Below are 19,782 nucleotides of genomic sequence, written 5' to 3' on the forward strand. Positions count from 1 at the left end.
TACAAAAATATGGCCTCAACTTCTGAATGTAAACTTGCTGTGGTTGGAGGAGGTAGGTTTATTTCTATTCATCATCGTCCTATCACGGATTGAGAAATGATTTTTTTCATTGCTAGGTGGTGTTGGTAAATCTGCTCTTACCATCCGATTCGTCCAGCCTGATACCTTTGCTGAAGAATATGATCCAACTATTGAGGACAGCTATATTAAGCAAGTAACAATTGATGGTGTAACATATTTCCTTGAGATTCTTGATACTGCAGGACAAGAAGGTTTGTGTTTCATCTCGTAGTTCATCATTGAATACAATTATAATTTCCATCTACTCCATTAAATAGAATATCAAGCCTTGAGAGATGACTACATGAGAAAGGGCCACGGATTTTTGCTCGTTTTCAGCATTATTGAGAGATCAACCTTTGATGAGTTGAACAAATTTAGAGATCAAATCTTGAGAGTAAAGGACAAGGACAAAGTCCCAATGGTAATGATCGGCAACAAGTGCGATTTGGAGGAGGAAAGAAAGGTTTCTACTGCTGAGGCAAAGAACAAGGCTGAAGAATGGGGCATTCCTTTCTTTGAGGGTTCAGCCAAATCCCGAATCAATGTTGAGGAGTCCTTCTATGAATTGGTGAGAGAAGTTAGAAAGGAGAAGGAGCAACAAAACACCTCTCCCAAGAACACCAAGAAAGCACCTTCCGGAAAGAAGAAGAAGGGCTGTTTGATCTTGTAAAATACTTGGCATTGAATATCGATCCAGACTAGGATCTTGAAGCAATACCAGCAACCCAATAAACAAAGAGAAAGAATCCTCTTAAACAAACGAGACTTTATAGGAAAACCTTTTTAGACACTATGCTCGCTCCGTGTTCCTCGTATTCATTCTTTGTAATCCACATGTCATTGAAAGAAGGAAGCGAGGCAAGTATAGAACCACCTAACCAAGTCGTGTACGCTCTTTCATTAGGGGCCGATATTCTCAAAGAAGGTACATCTTTAGGGGCAAGCCGCTTCAGCTCAGAAAGCATACGCTGACAAAAGCCTTCAAACAATGTCGATCCTCCTGCAAAGTACAAATTCGAGTATAAATCCTTTCTAATGTCCAAATCTGAAGAGTTGATAGAATTAATGACGCATTCATGAACACCCATATATTCAAGTCCAATTAAATGTGGTTTGAAGAGAATTTCGGGTGCCATAAATCGCTCTGCTGACATGGAGACAAGCGACCCGTCTGGCAATTTGAAGTTTTTGGACTCACATAAACCTTTTTCTTCTTCCAACATTTCTTTCTCGTAATTTTGAGCTACATACATCAAATCACTTTCCTTAATAGATTTTACTACCTCTCTCTCGCTGGATGTATGAAAACTGTAGCCAGATTTCCTAAGAAGTATTTGTAAATAGTTCGTAATATCACGTCCTGCAACATCAATCCTAGTTATTGCATTTGGTATTGCAAATCCATCATAAATTGGAACGGAATGTGTCACACCGTCACCACTATCCAGAACTACTCCTGTCATCGACCCAGAGGCATACAAGCTCAAGACAGCTTGTAAAGAAAAAAACAATTTTGGAACATTGTAGGATTCAAAGAAAATGTCGGCAGCCTTTTCCCTATTTTTCTTTGGATTCAAAGGAGCTTCTGTTAACAGTACTGGGCTATCTTCTTTGCGGAATGTATCCCCTAATCCAGTTTCCTTGTCCATTAAATACGAATATAAATAATCCCAAACTTTCTCCATGGCAGTCCAATCTGTGACGACTCCATGTTCCATAGGGTAGACGAGTCGTAATATTCCTCTCTTTTCTTCAGCAACTTTTCCGACACAACAATCATATTTTGGCCCTGCGACTGGCATCACTCGTACATGTTTTGTAAATCCAACGCTAAAATTTCAATAAGACCATATATTTGATGAACTTTCATACTTACAAATTATTAAATACTATATGTGGTATCTCATCTCCTGCCAAGCCTGCTTTAATGATTCCCGATCCCTTTTTGAAAATGTATATACATTCATCATTGTATTAAGGATTCATTTTCCAATCATACTGTTTCTCTCCTCACTTACATTATCGATCACTAGAGGCGTTCCCTTTGCTTCCATTTCTGAAATTCAATGCAGTGCTAATTATATTGTAGTTTTGATCCGATGGTGATGATTGAATGTTCTTCTCAACGAAATGTATGCATGCAACTCTTTGGTTGTATTTTTTCTGTAAATGGTGAATGATGATGAAATGTTTCGTTTCATACATTGTATGATGAGGCTTCAAGGATGAGGAAGATGATGATGAAATAGTGATACCAATCCTAAATTTTGCCACTAATGATAATGTCATCAATTATATTGTTCATCTTGCAGCCTTTTCTCATGTCTACTAAATACTCTCAAAAAGAAAACAAAAAATGGCTTCATCGTTGATACCTGCTATTCCATCATCGGAAGAAGTTTATCTTGCTCCTGATGCCATTATTAAAGCCTTTAGTTTTACTTTTGTTGTTTATGAAAAGGGAAATGCACTGTCTTTTATATTTGCACTGTGTGCTCTCATTCCGATTTTTATAGTGGTGGCAATGGCTGTAGTCTTTTTTGTAAATAGAGAATATCAATCGTTATTTATCATACTTGGAGTTTTAGTCAATGAAACGGTGAATGATTTTTTGAAACACCATTTTGCACAGGATCGACCACCCAATTTATTGGTGGCAAAATTTAGAAATGTGGATCCTACTACAGCCACAGAGTTAGTGGAACATTTTGGAATGCCCTCTTCACACAGTCAATTTATGTTTTTCTTTGTTTGTACGGTATTGTGCTGGTTTAAAGTGAGATCACGACAGTGGAAGAATGTGACATTATTGGGTTTATTTGGATTGGCATCTTTGGTAGCATATTCACGAGTTGCCTTGCATTATCACACAGTTTACCAAGTATTAGCAGGAAGTTTTGTTGGACTTGTGACTGGAAATTTATGGAGATTATTCATTGCCCGAGTGTTGGAGCCAAAGCTCATTCCTTTTCTGGATTCATTTAGCTTTTTGAAAGACTTTTTGTGCTTGCATTCAAATGAAAATATTGAATCAACAGTTGAATTTCAAGCATTATCGGCACGGAGTCTTGGCAAGAAAATTAAATAACGGCGTTTGGAAATATCAACAAAGACGCTTAAATAACATCTACAATTGACTCAATATCGTCGTCATGGCTTTCAGAGTTAGAATGAGACCCCTGACTGGAGGAACGTCCATTATGCTCCTCGAAATCTTCAACGACAGGCGGAGGCGTTTCCTGATTGTCATTTAGAGATTCTGTTCTGTTGGCAGCTTCTGTGTCTCGCTTCAAAGAGGTTCCCTCATAAGGATCTAAACCTTTTGACGCTATATATTGTTTAAGATACTTATTTTCAATCTTAAGCTTTTCATAATCTTCTGCGTCAAAATCCATATTTTGTCGAACAATTCTTTTCCATCGTTTGTTGTCTTCCGTAAGTAATTTAATTTTCGCTTTAAGTTGAGGAATTTTTTCCAAATGCATGTGTCGTTCTTCTTCCAATAAACTTTTAAGACTCTCAATGCTGTTGTGAATTTGAACTCGTTTGATTTCTTCGTCCTCGTTCTCATCATTCCTCTCCACAATCTTCAAAAGGCCATTCAGACCTCGCACATCTTCCTCAACCTTAGCAATTAGGTTTCTCTTGTCACCACCAGTGATGGGAGGTAGCTTACTTTCAAAGAGGGGCTCGTTGGTTAGCGAATCCAAGTTTTTAGCTGATACCCTCTTCCTCTCCACTAGAGGAAATTCCACTACAGACGATTTGATCTCTTGTCTAAAACTTTTTTCTGTTTTTGGGGATGTTGTGAGTGCTTTCGCTTTGTAAAGTGCAACTTCATCTCGTAGAAGTTTAATCTCTTCTTTTAGTTTCAAAATATACTTCTCTTTAGGGTCCATCTTTGAAATGGGAATGTTCTTGATTTTTTTGACTCTTGAAGCATAGATGAGTGTTTTTAGCGTTTCTTCTGCGTACTTTGCAGAAGGTGTTAAACATGCAATCATGAGTGTCTTACTTTCTCCTCCTAAAGAGTCCATTAGTAACTTCGTTAATTTGCTATCTCTATAGGGTATATAGGGATTGTCTTTTTTCGGTGAGCTCAATAAACTAATTACTTTTCCTAGAGTTAATAGTGATTTGTTAATACTGGATGTCTCTGTCACAGATTTCGATTTAGATATTTTAAGTTTTTCACTTCCTGCCAGATCAACAAATCGAATCGATCCATATCTCTTACTTTGGAAACCATCAATTGGATCTGTGGATGAAATATCAAAATGTATTGAAAAAATTGAATGACTTCTTGAGGAATCTCTATTCAGCTCATGAGACGAGACCTTTCTGTTCGAAACACCTTCGTTAAACACTGTCATCAGCTCGTCAAGATTTTCAACTTCAACTAGACATAAATTTTCAACAAAAAATCCGTCCTTATTGCTCCATCGGACTGGTAAATTTACAGATCTTAGATTAAGTAAATCGTTCACTTGTTCTTGATAAATTTCCAAGCAAGATACTCTCATTCTAACTCGAATCTGGTGAGTTTCCTCAGGTATTGACATCATTTGATTCAAATAATCGAAAATATAGATTGCTGAACGAGGGACAATTCCCGGTGCATCATCCTCACCCACAATTGTGTATGTCTTTAAGACAGGATCGGGTTAAACATAGTAAAGAATTTTAGCGTTTCATACCTTTCCACACCCAGTTTGACCTTCATTGGTCACTTTAATTTTCTGCATATTCATTTTTCCACTTACCGTATGCAAAAACTGTAGATGCATAACCATCAATTGCATACTTTAACAGATCTGAAATTCCTGACTCTGAAAAAACTTCATCTTGGGTTGAATCAGGTCCAAAACACCGATCAAACGTGAAACCCTTATCTCTATTATTGCCCTTAGGCTTGTGTGCGGCATTTGAATTTACCTATGAATGCAAAATTAGAGAAAAATCAATAAATCATCAATAAAAATGCAATCACCTACATTGACAGAAACATTATCGTACTCCAAAGCGAACTCATCTCCTCTCTAAATATTTAAAATTTAATATTTTCGATCGTTCGTGGGGATGCAAGTTCGTTGTTGCATGCCGCCCTCACGAAGCACGTACTTACTTTCTTCTCTTTATTGCTCATTGGCCGTATCCGAACACAAACTTTAATGGCTTCTTTCTGAGTAACGTCATTCTCGGAGAGATCTCCTCCTTGCTCGCCGTTGTTGTTCTGCTCGTTCGAGCTGTCAGCAGCAAAAGGCATCATTTTTATTTGATGAACTCTTTTTGCGCCAGTAATGTACAAAAGGTGATCTAGGGCCTTGGACTCCTTGAAGGAAACTTATGAACAGCAAAGGTAATACTGTTGAGATCAAAAGGTTACATAATCATTGGATCACCTAATTAATAACTCTTTGTTGTATTGGACTAGTGCGATGACGAATCAAAAACCAAGTCTTTTTGGCGCCTTTTGGCGCCTTTTTTCCTTTTTCATTTGCAAAAAAAATGTATGGATTTCCATCAACACAACAGCAGTATTACAAATTAGAAAGCACATCATCAACCGATGACGCAACACAAGAACAATTGCTTGTGAATTTGTGCCAAGAATTAAAAATTTTATACAATGAAACGCTAATTGAAAGAGCGAAATTTATATATCAAAAGGGAGCATCACTCTCACAAGTTTTAGAATTTGGCGTATGTTTTTTTCGACACATGTGAATATTTATCACTAACATCATCAATCACTACAATAGTCTAATAGACAAGTTTATCTTGCATTTTGTTCTCTGTTTATCGCATCAAGATTGGAAAGCCCAAATGATCTATACTCGGACGAGCAATTAATAGAATATAACAAATTTTCACTAAAGATAGACGGTCCTGTGTCGATCGGAAGTTTAATACACAAACCAAACATGAAGTATGTTATTACATTGTGATTTGATGCTGACAAAAGCGCTAATGTTAAGTTTGGTTGAAACATTTGAGTTGTTGAACAACACGTTGGTTTCGCTTCAGTTCGAAAACTCAGCTTGCTACTCTGTGCTCCAAAAATCTCAAAAGAAACTTATTCTTTGTCACTATTTATTTGAAAGATATCAAGAATGCTTTAGAGAAATTATTACACCAACCACAAATACAGATCTATTCAAAGTTGGCTGGATTACATTAGTAGTATTGTGTAGACGTTTACCATCTGTTCTTCTCGATTTTACAGAGAGTGCAAATTGTCTAATTAATTTTATGATCTTTTTTTGGAAGACTGCTAAGGATGTAAGACTGTCAGAAACCATTGATGAATTATACTCAATATGTAACATCGCTAAGGATAAGGTAGATCCAAGATATGACGAATTTATCACAAACACACTGAGACAATTGAATATTTCAGATTTTACCGAATATGTGACCGGCCAAGATTCCCTAGCTCAAATCAATTCAGTGTTTGAAAAGGATGTTGATAATACACTTGGATCTCTTGGGTTTGATGAAAGAATATTCATGTATACCAACGATATTAACATTGTTGGTGACATTACAAAACTAACCTCAGCACCAGTATTCCAACTGAATCCGCCAAGACAGTCACACGTGAACGATCCATTCAGATCTCCACTGAAATCACCAGGTCATGGTGGATTTTCTATTCCTCTAACACCTCTCCAAGCAACTCTACAGGTGACTCAAGTTATTGAAGAGTCTGTTAAAGACACTTCCCCAGGTCCTGATGAAGCTCTGTTGACATACTTTAAGTCATGCAGCCCTGACCAAACTGCTACAATTGAAAATAGGCTATCAAGTCTACTGGAAAAAGTGAATCTTAACAACCTTTTCACGTTCAACTCTTTAAAACGAAAATCAGAGATTTCAAAAATTTATTACAAAACTCTAAAACACATGCTACAAGCAGAAGAAAAAAGATTAGGTGGAGCTACAAACTTTTCCAATCTTTTAACAAACGAAAATTTCCACAGATCATTAATAGTTTGTGCTGTAGAATGTATTGCTTTTGAATATAATTCAAAGGACTCAATCGGCCTCGTTGATCTTCTAAATCATTTTGCTTTGGAACCTTTTGAATTGTCCATAGTGATTGAGAGTTTTGTTCAAAATGCAACATGGTTAAATAGTGCTCTGAAGCGACACTTCAAGCACGTTGAAGAGCGCCTTTTAGAATCTCTTGCTTGGAGAAAAAACTCTGTCCTCTATTCAAAACTTTCTAACTCTACAATTGTACAGCCTCCAAAACCTGGAAGTGAAACACCAAGCAAACATCACTCTCATGAAACATTTGGAATGTATAGCCCTATTGCATCCAGAAAACAACCTGTTTCCAAAGGTTCTAACTCAGTTCAATTCTTCTTCCGTAAGATGTATAAATTAGTTTCGAGAAGGATTCAAGAACTATGCTATAACTTTAATCAAACTCAACAGAATGCATCTGATGATCCAATGATCATAACTATGGATTTAATGGAACAAGTTTGGCATATTGTATATTATGCGCTAAATGAGGCTAGAACCATAATGGTCAATAGACACATTGACCATGTGATTATGTGCTCCATGTATGCAATTTGTAACAAGGTTAACCGAATGAGAATTTCATTTAAAGATATCATTTTCAATTATAGATTAATATGTGAAAATAATAGGTCTCTTTCACCAGTAGAAATTGGAAAGATATTATGGCAAGTACCCCTCGACAAGGACGGAGAGTTTGGAGATATTGTGAAATTTTACAATAGTGTGTATATTCCTGCCGTGAAAAGCTTTATTCTTGATAAGACTTCTGGAAATTCTCAATTCGAAAGACCAGAGATGCCATATGTTGAGCTATTCGCCAAGACTAAGATTGCTCCGAACTTTGTTCTTTCTCCAAGAAAGTCTCAATACTCAAGGAGTGCCTTACTCTCTCCGTCTAGAGACTTTCCTGCAAGTATTCATCTCACTCCTAGAACAAAGGCTCTCTATGAATTTGGTTCTTGCAGTACCAAGAAGCACTTTGACGTGATTTCATCTTCGAACAATGATATTTCTCCATCACCAGGTGGTCAAAACGTCGCAAGCGACTTTTCCAAGAGAGGTGTAAAACGAACATTAGATTTTGGAGAAGAAACTGAAACTAGTTCGTCGAATGATCCTGAACAACGTAAGTTTGTGAAGATCCATCAACAGGAACAATAAATCATGTTCTTTTGAAATATATCTCTGAATGATTGCATTTTCTTTTGATTGATATCGACTTGTCCCTACTATAGACATGTATTGACGGTCATCTCTTGTGATTGGATGAAAGATCTGATACGCACTTGCCAATGCTCGTTTTCGTCTCTCACATGACCATTCTTGGCAATCATGACTTCCTTAAAGTTGTTCAAACAACAAGTTCCTTTCTAACGGAGAGAATCTCTCGAATCGAGAGTGTGTTTCGCGAGAAACAATGTGAGGCGATAGAGATGTCTGCAGAGCCAGCTGAAAAGAGCATTAGGAGGCGATACAGGCACCTCATACCCCGAGTGCCACTTTGTGTTTCGCGCATAAGCTCTCAATAGATCCAAGAGCGCTCGATTGCATCTACGGCTCCTGTACACGACGCGCTGCTCTCTCTCTCTCCATGCGCGCTCTCTCTGGTTTGGTGCTTCTCCAGCTGTCTCAGGCATCACCATCTCTCCCTCACGACCTTTCTTGAAACCAACCACAAACAGCAACAGTCGCTAACGACTTTAAAAAAAATATATGGACCTCCACCTCTTCTAAGGGATACCCATCATCTTTGTGTCATTGTTATCATAATTTATAAGAGAGAGAAAAGATAACTACAACAACAACAGCATAAACATCAAAAGTACCGAAAGTGGGCTGTTCATATATTCTTTGACATTGTTCAATCGTTAAGATAGTGTACTCATCATCTCTAAACATCAAACCTTTGAATTCATTCGAACTTTCACCTCTCTTGAGCACTCCTAGGAATGTCAGAATCACCTACAAAGTATTTCGATGAGTCAGATACATCATCAACAAAAAGCGGAGGAGACGAATCCAAGAAAAGGTCAACGGTCATTAAGGACTCAAAATCTAACGCCAGTCTTGGACAAGATACCTCTCGGAAAAGAGAAGGGACGTTGATGGATCGTCTCGTAAACACATCAAGTACGGCCAATCTTCTTCAAAGCAAAAATAGTATATATGCCGTTTCCACTTCATCGTTAATACCTCAAGACTTTTTTAGCCTTGCCAGAACCAACTTCTCTGATGGAAAGCAAAAGGACATGACATTGGCCTTGTATCAATTTAGTGGCCTCAACGGACTAAACAACAACGACGAAAACGTCTTTATCAACAACTGCTTGACCCTGATTCACCCAATAATACAGAAATACCACGGTGTTTTCCATAAATATTACGATGAGTATCTCATTGTAGTATACGAAGCACGGCATTCGCAACAAGCAATAGAATGTGCTTTCGATTGTATCGAGGCAATAAGGAAGAATGCACTGGAATGCTCAAAGTCCAGTAGCTATTCGGCTCCGGGAGCAGAAAGGAACTATGTCCTCCTAGAAAATATCAATATTGTTGTCCATACATGCCCTTGTAAAATTGCTCCTGTTCATTTCAATGAAAAACATTCTGATTTTACGATCATGACACCCTCTAAGGATATGTTGAGAAGAATGGCAAACCTAGGCAGAGTGTATGATATTCCAATTGTTATTTCTTCTCAAGTTGTACAGAAAAGCGAAATACTCAACTCGAAAAACTTCAACAACCCATCAATGAACATTGCACCAATAGGAAAATACTTTCTTTCTAACACGTCGACAGAACTCTTTCAAGTGTTCGACACAAATTGGGACGTGTTTCTATATTCTCCTGACAGAAGGAAGGATTTTAGAACCTCTCTCGATATGTTCCAACAACGAAAATTCATTGCTGCCATGAATATTTTCTCGAAGTTACACAGAATGAATGACAATGACAAACTATCCTTGTTATTTGTCAAAGTTTGCAGAATGTATCAACAAAGTGAATTACCGCCACAATGGGACGGTGTCATAATGTTGGACAAGGACAGTGAACCATATCCTATTAGCAAAAAACCAAAAGGCTTCTACATCCAGGCAGGTATTAGTGCCTCTTTCCATCTTGGTGACGAGCAATTCATGTCACATGGCAAAGATAAAGAGGAAGAAATACGGCTGTTAACAGAATCCCTAAATCAGAAAGCCCTTATGATCAAGGATATGAAGGAGATTTTGTCGGTCAAAGAAACAGAACTTGCTAAACTTCATGAAATTACTGAACTCTTGATGAAGGAAAAGAAGCAACTAAGCCAACAACTAAAACAAAGCAACGAAAGAAAAGCAGTTGACAAAACAGCCCAGAAAAAGCTTCAGCAGCAAGACAGCAAAAATCTTCAAGCCATGAACAACGCATCAGGAAATGAACATCAACCATCCGCACAGATAATCTCCCCAGCAGGAAACAACGCACACAGCCGAGAAGTTGAACCTGGGTGTATGGGAGGACTGTTTTCATGTTTTGGAGGCTCCAAATCAAGCTCTCAGCGAAACAATCGTCACCGAAATGGAAGAAAGAAATATGTAGGAAACCGAGTGACTCCAGTAAATCAATAATTATTTCGTTATCATCTACATCTTTTTAGAATACAAAAGAAGGTTTCCTCTTCCAATACCAGCAACAGTCAATCAATTTTTTTGTTGGTAAAAAAATGAAGCAAAGTTTCCGAACCTCAGGGCTAGTACGCTTTTCCTATCATCACACTATGATCGGATCTAATTTTTCCAAGATAAACAAGAATGTTCTTCAACATCATGATACATTCTGCAACGTTAAAACATTGATCAAAAATTATTTATTTAATCCATTACAATACTTTTCATACAGAGCCTACAATCCCAAAAATACAAATCGGACAACAGCTCCGAATTTTGAAGTTCTATTAACTGAGAATGAACCACCCGCTAACTTTGCATATCAACATACTTCGGATCCATCAACCGGCTTAATTGGATTAAACATAAAGTCTTTGGAAGATTTTGAAGTGTTAATGCGAAATGCCCATAAACGTTGTGATGATTTACGGAACAGTATTGTAAAATTGAAAGAAGAAGATTGTACTTCTAAAAAAGAATATGCTGAAAAGATTTTGGACATGTCCGACGAAATTTCAAATCAGCTCTGTCTATTTCTTGATGCAATGGAATTCATTCGATGTGTTGATCCTAGAACCGGATTTAGACAAAAAGCTGATGCCGTACACACTGAATTCTCCCAATATCTCCACAAATTAAACACAGATGTTGTTTTGCATCAGAAAATCTTAAGCGTGGTCAAAGATAAGTCGCTCGTAGAGACTTTAGACCAAGTTCAGGAGAGATGTCTTCGCCTACTTCAAGAAGACATGGAGAAACATGGTGGTGTCCATCAACAAAAAGAGGAAGACAAAACTGTTCAGCTACGCTCATATATGGACACATTGTCATATTTATTCAGTGAATCAGTATCCAAGTACAACAACCTCGAATCAAATGATATGAAGTTTATAGAAGTTAATCCAGGAGATGTTTTATTTAAGAAAGGAGCCAAATACCTGTTTAAGAGTGATGACAAATATTATGTGAATCCAATTTATTATACAAATCTATTAGTGAACCAGAAAGATGAAGCAACTCGAAAAATGATTTATCAAGCCAAATTTTCTTCATCAGAAACCAATCTCTCAATTTTAGATGAGCTTCTAACAGCTAGAGACGCCTTTGCCAAAGAACTCTCTTATCCATCCTATGCACATTGGTTTTTGCATGATCAGTGTGCTCGCACTCCAGAAAATGTGATCAAGTTCCTCACAGACCTCTCAAAAAGTATAAAACCAAAAGTAGAACAAGAGTTAAAAATTTTGAGAGAAATTAAGAAGAGCGATGACATTTATGAATGGGATCTTTATCATTTAAGAAGTATTGCCATCCAAAGGATTGAATCACCATCCGTATTTGTCTCAGATTATTTTCCTCTTCATAAGGTGATGGAAGGAATTTATAATATTTGTTTGAGTTTATTTGGAGTACATTTAGAACCAATGAAATTGTCTCCTGATGAATCTTATCACTCTAGTGTAAGAAAGCTTGCAGTAGTTCATGAAACGGAAGGATTACTAGGTTACATTTATTTGGATCTTTTCAGCCGAGAGTCTAAGAATGTAGAGGCCGCCAACTTTAGCATTCGATGTGGAAAAACAACAATTAATCAAAAACCAGTGACAGCCCTTGTGTGTAATATTGATCCAACAGTGGTAGACAACTTCTCTGCTGATCGTGTGTATCTTCTCTCCCACTCTGAAGTGACCACTATCTTCCATGAATTGGGCCATTCTCTTCATGTGATTTTTGGACAAACTCCTTATCAAAATCTATCTGGTACCAGAACAAGTATTGATTTTGTTGAGACGCCTTCTCAATTTATGGAACATTTTGCATGGGATTACAGAGTGCTTCAAACATTTGCAAGGCACTACAAGACAGACGAACCATTACCACTCTCTCAATTTGAATATTTAAAGAAGCGAAAGCAAATGTTTACTGGATTGGATGTTGAGGAGCAAATCATGTTTGGACTCATGGACATTACCTTCCATTCAGGATGGCCCATTATCGACCCAGTGACCAGAACCAAAAAGTCAACATCCCAAGTATTTGCCGAGTTAAAACAAAAGTATGCTTCGATTCCATGTTGCGAAGGCACATCATACCCAGGTCAATTCATTCATTTCAGTAACTATGGAGCTGGTTATTATTCCTACCTCTATTCTAAGGTTTTTGCTGATCACATGTGGTACAAGTTCTACCATCCACTCGAGAATCCATTGAACCGAGAGGCTGGAGAAAAATTCAGAAAAGAAGCATTGTGCGGAGGAAGTAAGGATCCAACCTTAATTGTTCGAGATATGCTTGGTGAAGAACCCAATCCTTCCTATTTTTTGAAACAGTTTGATTAAGGTGTTTTTGAAATTTTATTGTTCTTCCATATCTCCAATAGAGAGTTTCTTTCTCTTCATATCATCCACATTTTGTAAGGTGGCCAATTGTGAGGAATAAATATTTCTAAAGATTGCAAGAGTATCAATTGGTATTTGATATAATTCATTTCCTTCATCGACAACGTGAGCTAAAAAGTTTACCAAATTTGGTGAGCTCTTTGTGGAAATTGCATCTCTAGCATGATCTATACACAATATTTCAACAAATTTCTTAATAAAATCTAGTGAGAAAGGAGGTTCAATCATATCAAGAATAGAGTTAATAACATGTCTAACCAAAGACATGTCCATTCTCTCAACGATAAGATCGTGAATGGTTTGAAGAGTTGGTAGCACATAACCTAGTTGCATTAGATAAATAATAACGTCAAGGAAAACTTTCTTAATTTCAATGGCTTGAAGAGGATCCAAATCTCCATGGTTTGCATAATAACATTTCTTGACAATATTCAATACTGTGACAGAAAGTGGCTCATGTCTAAAAGCAATTTCTTTAAGCAGCGCCATATACATTCTGGTGTTGTTCAAAGTGAACATTGTGATGGAGAATTGAGAATCTGTAAATATGACTCCAACCCAATACAAAATACCTGCACAAACCACATTGTATATGAGACAAGGCCTAAAAATGGAAACGCTTTTCGGAAGTGTAGTGTTCGAACAAATGGAGATTGCTTTTTCAAGTGCTGCTGATAAAGGATTTAAATTTGTGTGGTTGTTCTCACCAACAACGGATGAAGCATAGGCCAATACGTAAATGTATTTTGGTCTATGTGCTGGATTAACTTTTTTTGATGGATTAAAGAGATCTTGTACGAGTAAATCCAAAACGTCACTACTTTGAATAAATTCTACAGGAGGAGGATTGGAATTGCTATAATATTTGTACAATTTTAACACGTCTGTAGGATTGGTTGCATTGTTATTCAGCATGGAAAGAACAATTGTTGAAATGTCACTAATCGCAGCTGATTGAGCGTAGTCTGTTTGTTCTCTCTTATAGCGATACTCGTATTCAAGAAAAAGATATCGTATCTTTCTGATGATATATTCTGAGGCTTTTCCTTCTTTTAGTGCGTGATGTTCAAGCTCTTCTGACAACAGTAAAAGTTGGTCCTTATAGGTAGGAACTTGAGAAATGAGGGATTTGATAATGCACTGCGCATAAATATAGGTATATTGCGAGTGACAACATATCTTTTTGAAATCAGAAAATTGTGGACTAGCGTAAAGACTTTCTTCTGTTTCCCGAATCAGATTTTCAATAGAATCTGTGAGAATTCTATGAAATACTTTAAGAGATGTTGTAGCTGTTGTTACAGAAGCAATTTCATTGTGGAATCCTGATTCGCTAATTCTCTGAATAGCAAAGTTTAACATGAGACAATTTGGATGTTTTTCGGAGAGTTGATAGATCAAATTTCTCCATTCAATGTCATTGATCATATATTCCAGCCATTTAGGTGGGTCCTGTGAAGCGGTAAATATAGCGTCTGCCTTTTTTGAGTCAAAGTTATCAATTATCAAATTCTTTAGATAATCCATTAATATTTTGTTAATTGTGTCATGATCGATATTGGCCATAGTCATCCAATCACAAAGAAGTGAAGTCATTTGTGGATATCCTTTATAGCTACTGCTCAACATTTGTACAATAGTTGATGGCTTTCCACCGTTCTTGATGTATTGCTTCAAGTAATCAAAGATGAACGGATTAGTGATGGCATCGTTCTCAGAAAATTTTCTCTCACATTCCTCCAGAATCTGCTTGGTAGGATCCACAACCACACTCCCGTCCATTGATGATGATGAAGAGGCTGCCCCCGTACTCAACGTGCTCATGTTTGGATTTGCAACGTTGTGAGTGGCTGCCGTTGTTGTTTGGGGGATCATTTTTTTAAAATTAAAAAATAAAAATTATTGTAACGGTTTTAATCACTAACTCGTGATGAGAAAACACAATAAAAGATTTGGTTTCTAACCCAACTGTTTTTTGGTGCCTAGTTCAAATTCTTCACTGGAATTTAGAACCGAAGGAATGAAAGCTATTCCTCATCCGCTCCGCAACTCTTAAGAAGGTATAATGCTCATTCTGGACAGGAAAATATCTATCAAAAAATTAGCAGTTTTTCTTCATCGTGCCATCATTATCAACATCACGTGCACACAACATTCATCATCATTGTTGTTTCCATCAACAGCCATTTATACATCATCGCGCTTATACCTGCAAGTTTACTCTAGTTGGATTTTGTGAGTGGAAAATTTCAGTGTGCTTCTTCATCAAACGCACATTTGAAAAATTAGGTTTTTGAAATACTCTCAAATTCCATCACAGTAATATATCAAATATTGATTTTGCAAAATCGATTGTGTGCATGTTTTCATCAAAGACACGATTTTAATTTTGATTAATACCAAATCCGACTTGTTATGTTTCAGGAGAAGAGAACAATTAGAGTATGAATACATCAACACTACCGAAACATTCAACGGCAACATCATCAAATGGATCACCAACACCGACAACGATAACGAACAGCAACAACAGCACTACCAATGCCACCAATAATTTATCCACATCAACAGCAACAAGCACAGTCCTTTATTCAGGGCTGTTGTACATACCTGTAGTGGGAAATAATGGAAGAAGACCATCACAAACATCAAATCTTCTCTATAAGGAATATTATTCGGAATTATATGCTCAAGTTTCGAGTGGTAATAACTCTTCAAAATCTATTTCACTCAGCTCCCTTGGAGCAATGTTTGCTTACTATACAGGAACACTTTCATCGTCTTCAGCTCCACAAGTGCAACACTATTTAAATTTGTTTGAAAAAGCTCCACAACAGTATATTGACAGTTTGGGAGGTTCATTAGATCCGACACAAGAGATGGACAGTAGTACGACTAATGGTGCGTCCTCTGTATTAGCTTCTAATGCAACTCGACCACTCTCCGTTAACGGAAGCAGCAGCTCGAATCAACCTTCAAACTCCAACGATGGAGATCTTGGCACAATTTCATCAACCACAACCAATAATCCTAAATTCCTCATGAACCCATCTTCTCTTTCCTCCCCAAATATCTCTTCCAGTTTGAAATCCTCTGTACAGTCATCATCCCAAAAATCATTTATGAAAAAGTCCTCTCTTCCAATACTTTCTGAAACCATGAAACCTTCCATACAAATTCCGCTGAATAACGTTTCTGTTCGAGTAAGTGAATTGATTTTTCTTTTTGAATTCACATTTTGTAAATTGCAATTTTGTAGCTTGACCCAATGGAAGGATACTTTTACTATTTTGAAGTAATATCACCAACTGTTATTTATAAATTCTTTTGCAGATCGGATCATGAAATGCGAAGATGGACTGAGTTAATTGAAAAAGTATCTCCCATATGCAAAGAAAATGCATTGATTGAAGAAGCTGAACGAAAAATTGTGGAATTAGAGCGATCTTGTAATACTAAAAAGCAGCTCACTCACAACAATGAAATTAAGCACTACAGAATGAAATATTATCACCATATTCTTCCTTCAAGTTCGAATGTAAATGCTCCTCTTCCTTCAAGCTCATCAGGAATGCTTGTCAACAACAACATTCAGAGAAGAACAACACCTAACATCACTGGAAATGACTCTGAAACAATCAATTCTAATAGATAATGAGCTAAATTAACAAGAATAATATTTTGCCACGTCTTCAGAAAGGAGAAACATTCCACGTTCCGTTTGGTCATGTACATTTTATTTGCATGATTGCTATTATGCTTCGTACAGCCACATTACATTTTTGAAAAATCAAAATCAACATATAAATTATGCTTTCACTTTTGAGTGTTTTAAAAGATTGATAAAATATGAATTTGGCACTTGCTCTCAACCTCCTCTGTTCCTTTTAACATTAAGGTATGACAGTGCATTGAATTTTTGGATTTCAAACCAAGTTTTTACAAGATTTTTCGTTCCTAGTCCAAATAGTATGTTTGATCGAAAGTAATAATAGGGATGTGTCTCAATCTTGCTAAAGCAGGGAAAGAAATGAGAAGCAAAAATTGGAAAGCAAGGGTCTTTGGCCACATCCTCAAGCTTTTCCATATTGATTTGTGCAGGCAGTCCATGTTTATCTTGACATTCAGTCATTAATTTTAATTCCTGTCCACAGGGCGTATGCTCAGCATGTAAATAACTTGTTTTCGTTGCATCATATAATTTTCACAACAATAATTATTATTTCAGAAATATTATTACACGTGTAGTTCACAATCAAAAATATATTCACATATTAATTCAATAAACACAAGAATTGTACAAAATATTTCACAATCAAATATATCCACAAATAAATTGAGCATACCAAAAAGAACACTTGGTCGAATTCTCCTTCTCAATAATATCTTCGGGAGCAATGATCGGAAAAGGTCTGTCGTTAACCACAAAATAATTCGAAAGAATTCGAGGTTTTACATGTTCGATCATTTCCTGCACAAATTCCTCTCTTCTTCTCTCTTGTGGTGTGGTTGTTTGTTCCTTTCTCTCAATGACATGACGATTGCCATTCGACATTTTTTTTTTGAAGTCTTTGTCTCATTTGGTAAGATCCAGTCAACACAAACAATAAGGATGTACTGATTTTATTCAAAGATGCTGACTTTCTTCATGAAAATCAATACTGGGTACTGTTTATATTCAAAGATGCTGCAGCACCTTCTTCATGAAATTCATCCCCAGTAAGTACGATCTTTTCCGTTTGAGTTCAAGATTCGGAAAGGGAAGATGAAACGTTGGACAAGGCTAAAAAATGTCTGCCAAAGCACAATCGGCCCCCATAAATTTTCAATCACCACCACAAAATCATCATCACCATCATGAGGAAGAACAGGAACACCACCATGTGGTGGTTGATGATGGTTCTTTATCGGTGAGCACCATGGAGCAAAGAAGGAAGAGCGGAGAAGGCATGCAGTCCTCTTCATCACAACCCCAACACATCCGATCCTTTTCAAACCAAGGGATTGGTTCAACCTCTCCTGGTAACGGTGATGGACTCTTTTCTAAAATATCAAAATATTTCAAAGCAACACCTCCTACACCTATAGTACAAAACGAATCCTCATCACAATATTCTCCTTCACTGGGAAACAACAGTTCATCATCAGCCATTACATCCTCTAATACAATATCAAGCAATAGTAATAATAACGGAATACTCAGTAACAGCATTGGAAATACTAATACTGCCGATTATTATCAGCAAAAACAAAAACAACTTCAGAAGAAACAAAAGAAAAAGGGACCCCCTAAACCTGGTACCATGACAAAGGTTATCGGTGCTTCATTCCCTCTGGAAGCCATTTCCGAACAAATTGGAGTTTTCCCAACAACAAGCAACGAACACGATGGTGGACATTCTTTCAGTGAATTATCCAGTTCTCAAACAAGTTCTTCAAAGAATGGAGTGTTTGATCCCTTTGCTGACTCTGAACTATCTAGATCTTCGATTGGAAGCGACAGTGCTTCCACGCCCACTTCTTTTGTAATCAGAAATTCAGGAAATATCAGCAATTATCTTAGCGATGATGAAGGAGTATCCGAATCAAAGATTGAACGATTTAGACAGTTGTTAAATACACAAGAGGACATTGATGTTGATGGTTTACGGAAACTCAGCTGGAGAGGCATTCCTTCTTCCGTCAGAGCCATGGTTTGGAAGCTTCTGTTGGGCTACATGTCGTGCAATCGAGAAAGATCCGAAAAAATTATTGCGAGAAAGAGAAAAGAATACCTAGATTATGTGGCAAAATATTATAATGAGGAGCACTTACAGAAAACAGAACAAGAGACTGCACTTCAAAAACAAATACATATTGATGTACTAAGAACAAATCCCGATCTTCAACTCTTCCAACATCCAAGAATTCAAAATTGTTTGGAGAGAATATTGTATATTTGGAGTATAAGACATCCTGCCAGTGGTTATGTTCAAGGTCTAAACGATCTTGTGACACCTTTTATGAGTGTATTTTTATATGACATGATGAGTAAGTTTTCCCTATTGAACTTTTCTTCTTTTGAACAATTTCGAAAATTAATTAAGAGTGTGACATTTTATCGTGTGATCCTGACCAGATTCCAGAGGAAATTTTGGAGTCAATGGAATGTGACAGTTTTTGGTGCTTTACTCAATTTATTGATTTTATACAAGATCATTATACGTTTGCACAACCAGGAATACAGCGAATGGTCAACAAGCTTGAAGAAATTATTCAAAAAATTGATGCACCTTTGTTCTCACACTTACAAAGCAACAATCTAGAATTTATTCAGTTTGCATTCAGGTGGATGAATTGTCTCCTCATGCGAGAGGTATCTCTTAAATTAATTGTAAAACTTTTCGATGCCTACATTGCAGAGGGTGATGACTTTGAAAGCCTGCATGTATACGTTTGTGCTGCCTTCTTAAAATCATGGAGTGAGAAATTGCAGAAAATGGAGTTCACAGAAATGGTTCTGTTTCTTCAACATTTACCCACACGGCAGTGGACCTTTAACGAAATGGATCTTCTCCTTTCTCAAGCATACATGTTGAAGGTTCTTTATGATGGAAATAATCATCTGAACTAAAGTATTTATTCTTACT

The 19,782-nt window shown here is 36.9% G+C and overlaps 11 protein-coding genes across 11 annotated transcripts; 7 read left to right on the forward strand and 4 right to left on the reverse strand.

Moving 5' to 3' along the window:
• Positions 1-9: 9 nt before the first annotated feature.
• Positions 10-733, forward strand: FDP41_008476 (uncharacterized protein; the record flags this gene model as incomplete). Its single annotated transcript, XM_044712333.1, has 3 exons — positions 10-52; positions 117-272; positions 339-733. 3 exons carry the CDS (start codon positions 10-12, stop codon positions 731-733), a joined length of 594 nt encoding a protein of 197 aa, XP_044557982.1.
• A 97-nt stretch (positions 734-830) lies between these two features.
• FDP41_008477 (uncharacterized protein) lies at positions 831-2,117 on the reverse strand (the record flags this gene model as incomplete). Its single annotated transcript, XM_044712334.1, has 3 exons — positions 831-1,893; positions 1,940-2,004; positions 2,082-2,117. The coding sequence occupies 3 exons, from the start codon at positions 2,115-2,117 to the stop codon at positions 831-833; spliced, it is 1,164 nt and encodes a 387-aa protein (XP_044557983.1).
• Positions 2,118-2,419: 302 nt separating this feature from the next.
• FDP41_008478 (uncharacterized protein) lies at positions 2,420-3,151 on the forward strand (the record flags this gene model as incomplete). Its single annotated transcript, XM_044712335.1, has 1 exon — positions 2,420-3,151. One exon carries the CDS (start codon positions 2,420-2,422, stop codon positions 3,149-3,151), a length of 732 nt encoding a protein of 243 aa, XP_044557984.1.
• A 28-nt stretch (positions 3,152-3,179) lies between these two features.
• Positions 3,180-5,332, reverse strand: FDP41_008479 (uncharacterized protein; the record flags this gene model as incomplete). The annotated part of the gene is made up of 5 exons (XM_044712336.1): positions 3,180-4,709; positions 4,761-4,780; positions 4,827-4,998; positions 5,058-5,102; positions 5,189-5,332. 5 exons carry the CDS (start codon positions 5,330-5,332, stop codon positions 3,180-3,182), a joined length of 1,911 nt encoding a protein of 636 aa, XP_044557985.1.
• Positions 5,333-5,571: 239 nt separating this feature from the next.
• On the forward strand, positions 5,572-8,259 carry FDP41_008480 (uncharacterized protein; the record flags this gene model as incomplete). The annotated part of the gene is made up of 3 exons (XM_044712338.1): positions 5,572-5,766; positions 5,826-5,992; positions 6,042-8,259. 3 exons carry the CDS (start codon positions 5,572-5,574, stop codon positions 8,257-8,259), a joined length of 2,580 nt encoding a protein of 859 aa, XP_044557986.1.
• A 788-nt stretch (positions 8,260-9,047) lies between these two features.
• Positions 9,048-10,715, forward strand: FDP41_008481 (uncharacterized protein; the record flags this gene model as incomplete). The annotated part of the gene is made up of 1 exon (XM_044712339.1): positions 9,048-10,715. The coding sequence occupies one exon, from the start codon at positions 9,048-9,050 to the stop codon at positions 10,713-10,715; it is 1,668 nt and encodes a 555-aa protein (XP_044557987.1).
• A 95-nt stretch (positions 10,716-10,810) lies between these two features.
• Positions 10,811-13,093, forward strand: FDP41_008482 (uncharacterized protein; the record flags this gene model as incomplete). Its single annotated transcript, XM_044712340.1, has 1 exon — positions 10,811-13,093. The coding sequence occupies one exon, from the start codon at positions 10,811-10,813 to the stop codon at positions 13,091-13,093; it is 2,283 nt and encodes a 760-aa protein (XP_044557988.1).
• A 15-nt stretch (positions 13,094-13,108) lies between these two features.
• FDP41_008483 (uncharacterized protein) lies at positions 13,109-15,028 on the reverse strand (the record flags this gene model as incomplete). Its single annotated transcript, XM_044712341.1, has 1 exon — positions 13,109-15,028. The coding sequence occupies one exon, from the start codon at positions 15,026-15,028 to the stop codon at positions 13,109-13,111; it is 1,920 nt and encodes a 639-aa protein (XP_044557989.1).
• Positions 15,029-15,597: 569 nt separating this feature from the next.
• On the forward strand, positions 15,598-16,808 carry FDP41_008484 (uncharacterized protein; the record flags this gene model as incomplete). The annotated part of the gene is made up of 2 exons (XM_044712342.1): positions 15,598-16,356; positions 16,413-16,808. 2 exons carry the CDS (start codon positions 15,598-15,600, stop codon positions 16,806-16,808), a joined length of 1,155 nt encoding a protein of 384 aa, XP_044557990.1.
• Positions 16,809-17,021: 213 nt separating this feature from the next.
• On the reverse strand, positions 17,022-17,708 carry FDP41_008485 (uncharacterized protein; the record flags this gene model as incomplete). Its single annotated transcript, XM_044712343.1, has 2 exons — positions 17,022-17,331; positions 17,500-17,708. 2 exons carry the CDS (start codon positions 17,706-17,708, stop codon positions 17,022-17,024), a joined length of 519 nt encoding a protein of 172 aa, XP_044557991.1.
• Positions 17,709-17,943: 235 nt separating this feature from the next.
• On the forward strand, positions 17,944-19,766 carry FDP41_008486 (uncharacterized protein; the record flags this gene model as incomplete). Its single annotated transcript, XM_044712344.1, has 2 exons — positions 17,944-19,183; positions 19,240-19,766. The coding sequence occupies 2 exons, from the start codon at positions 17,944-17,946 to the stop codon at positions 19,764-19,766; spliced, it is 1,767 nt and encodes a 588-aa protein (XP_044557992.1).
• Between the last annotated feature and the right edge of the window lie 16 nt (positions 19,767-19,782).

Source organism: Naegleria fowleri (assembly GCF_008403515.1).
Source record: "Naegleria fowleri strain ATCC 30894 chromosome Unknown tig61, whole genome shotgun sequence".
Classification (NCBI taxonomy): Eukaryota; Heterolobosea; class Eutetramitea; order Acrasida; family Naegleriidae; genus Naegleria; species Naegleria fowleri.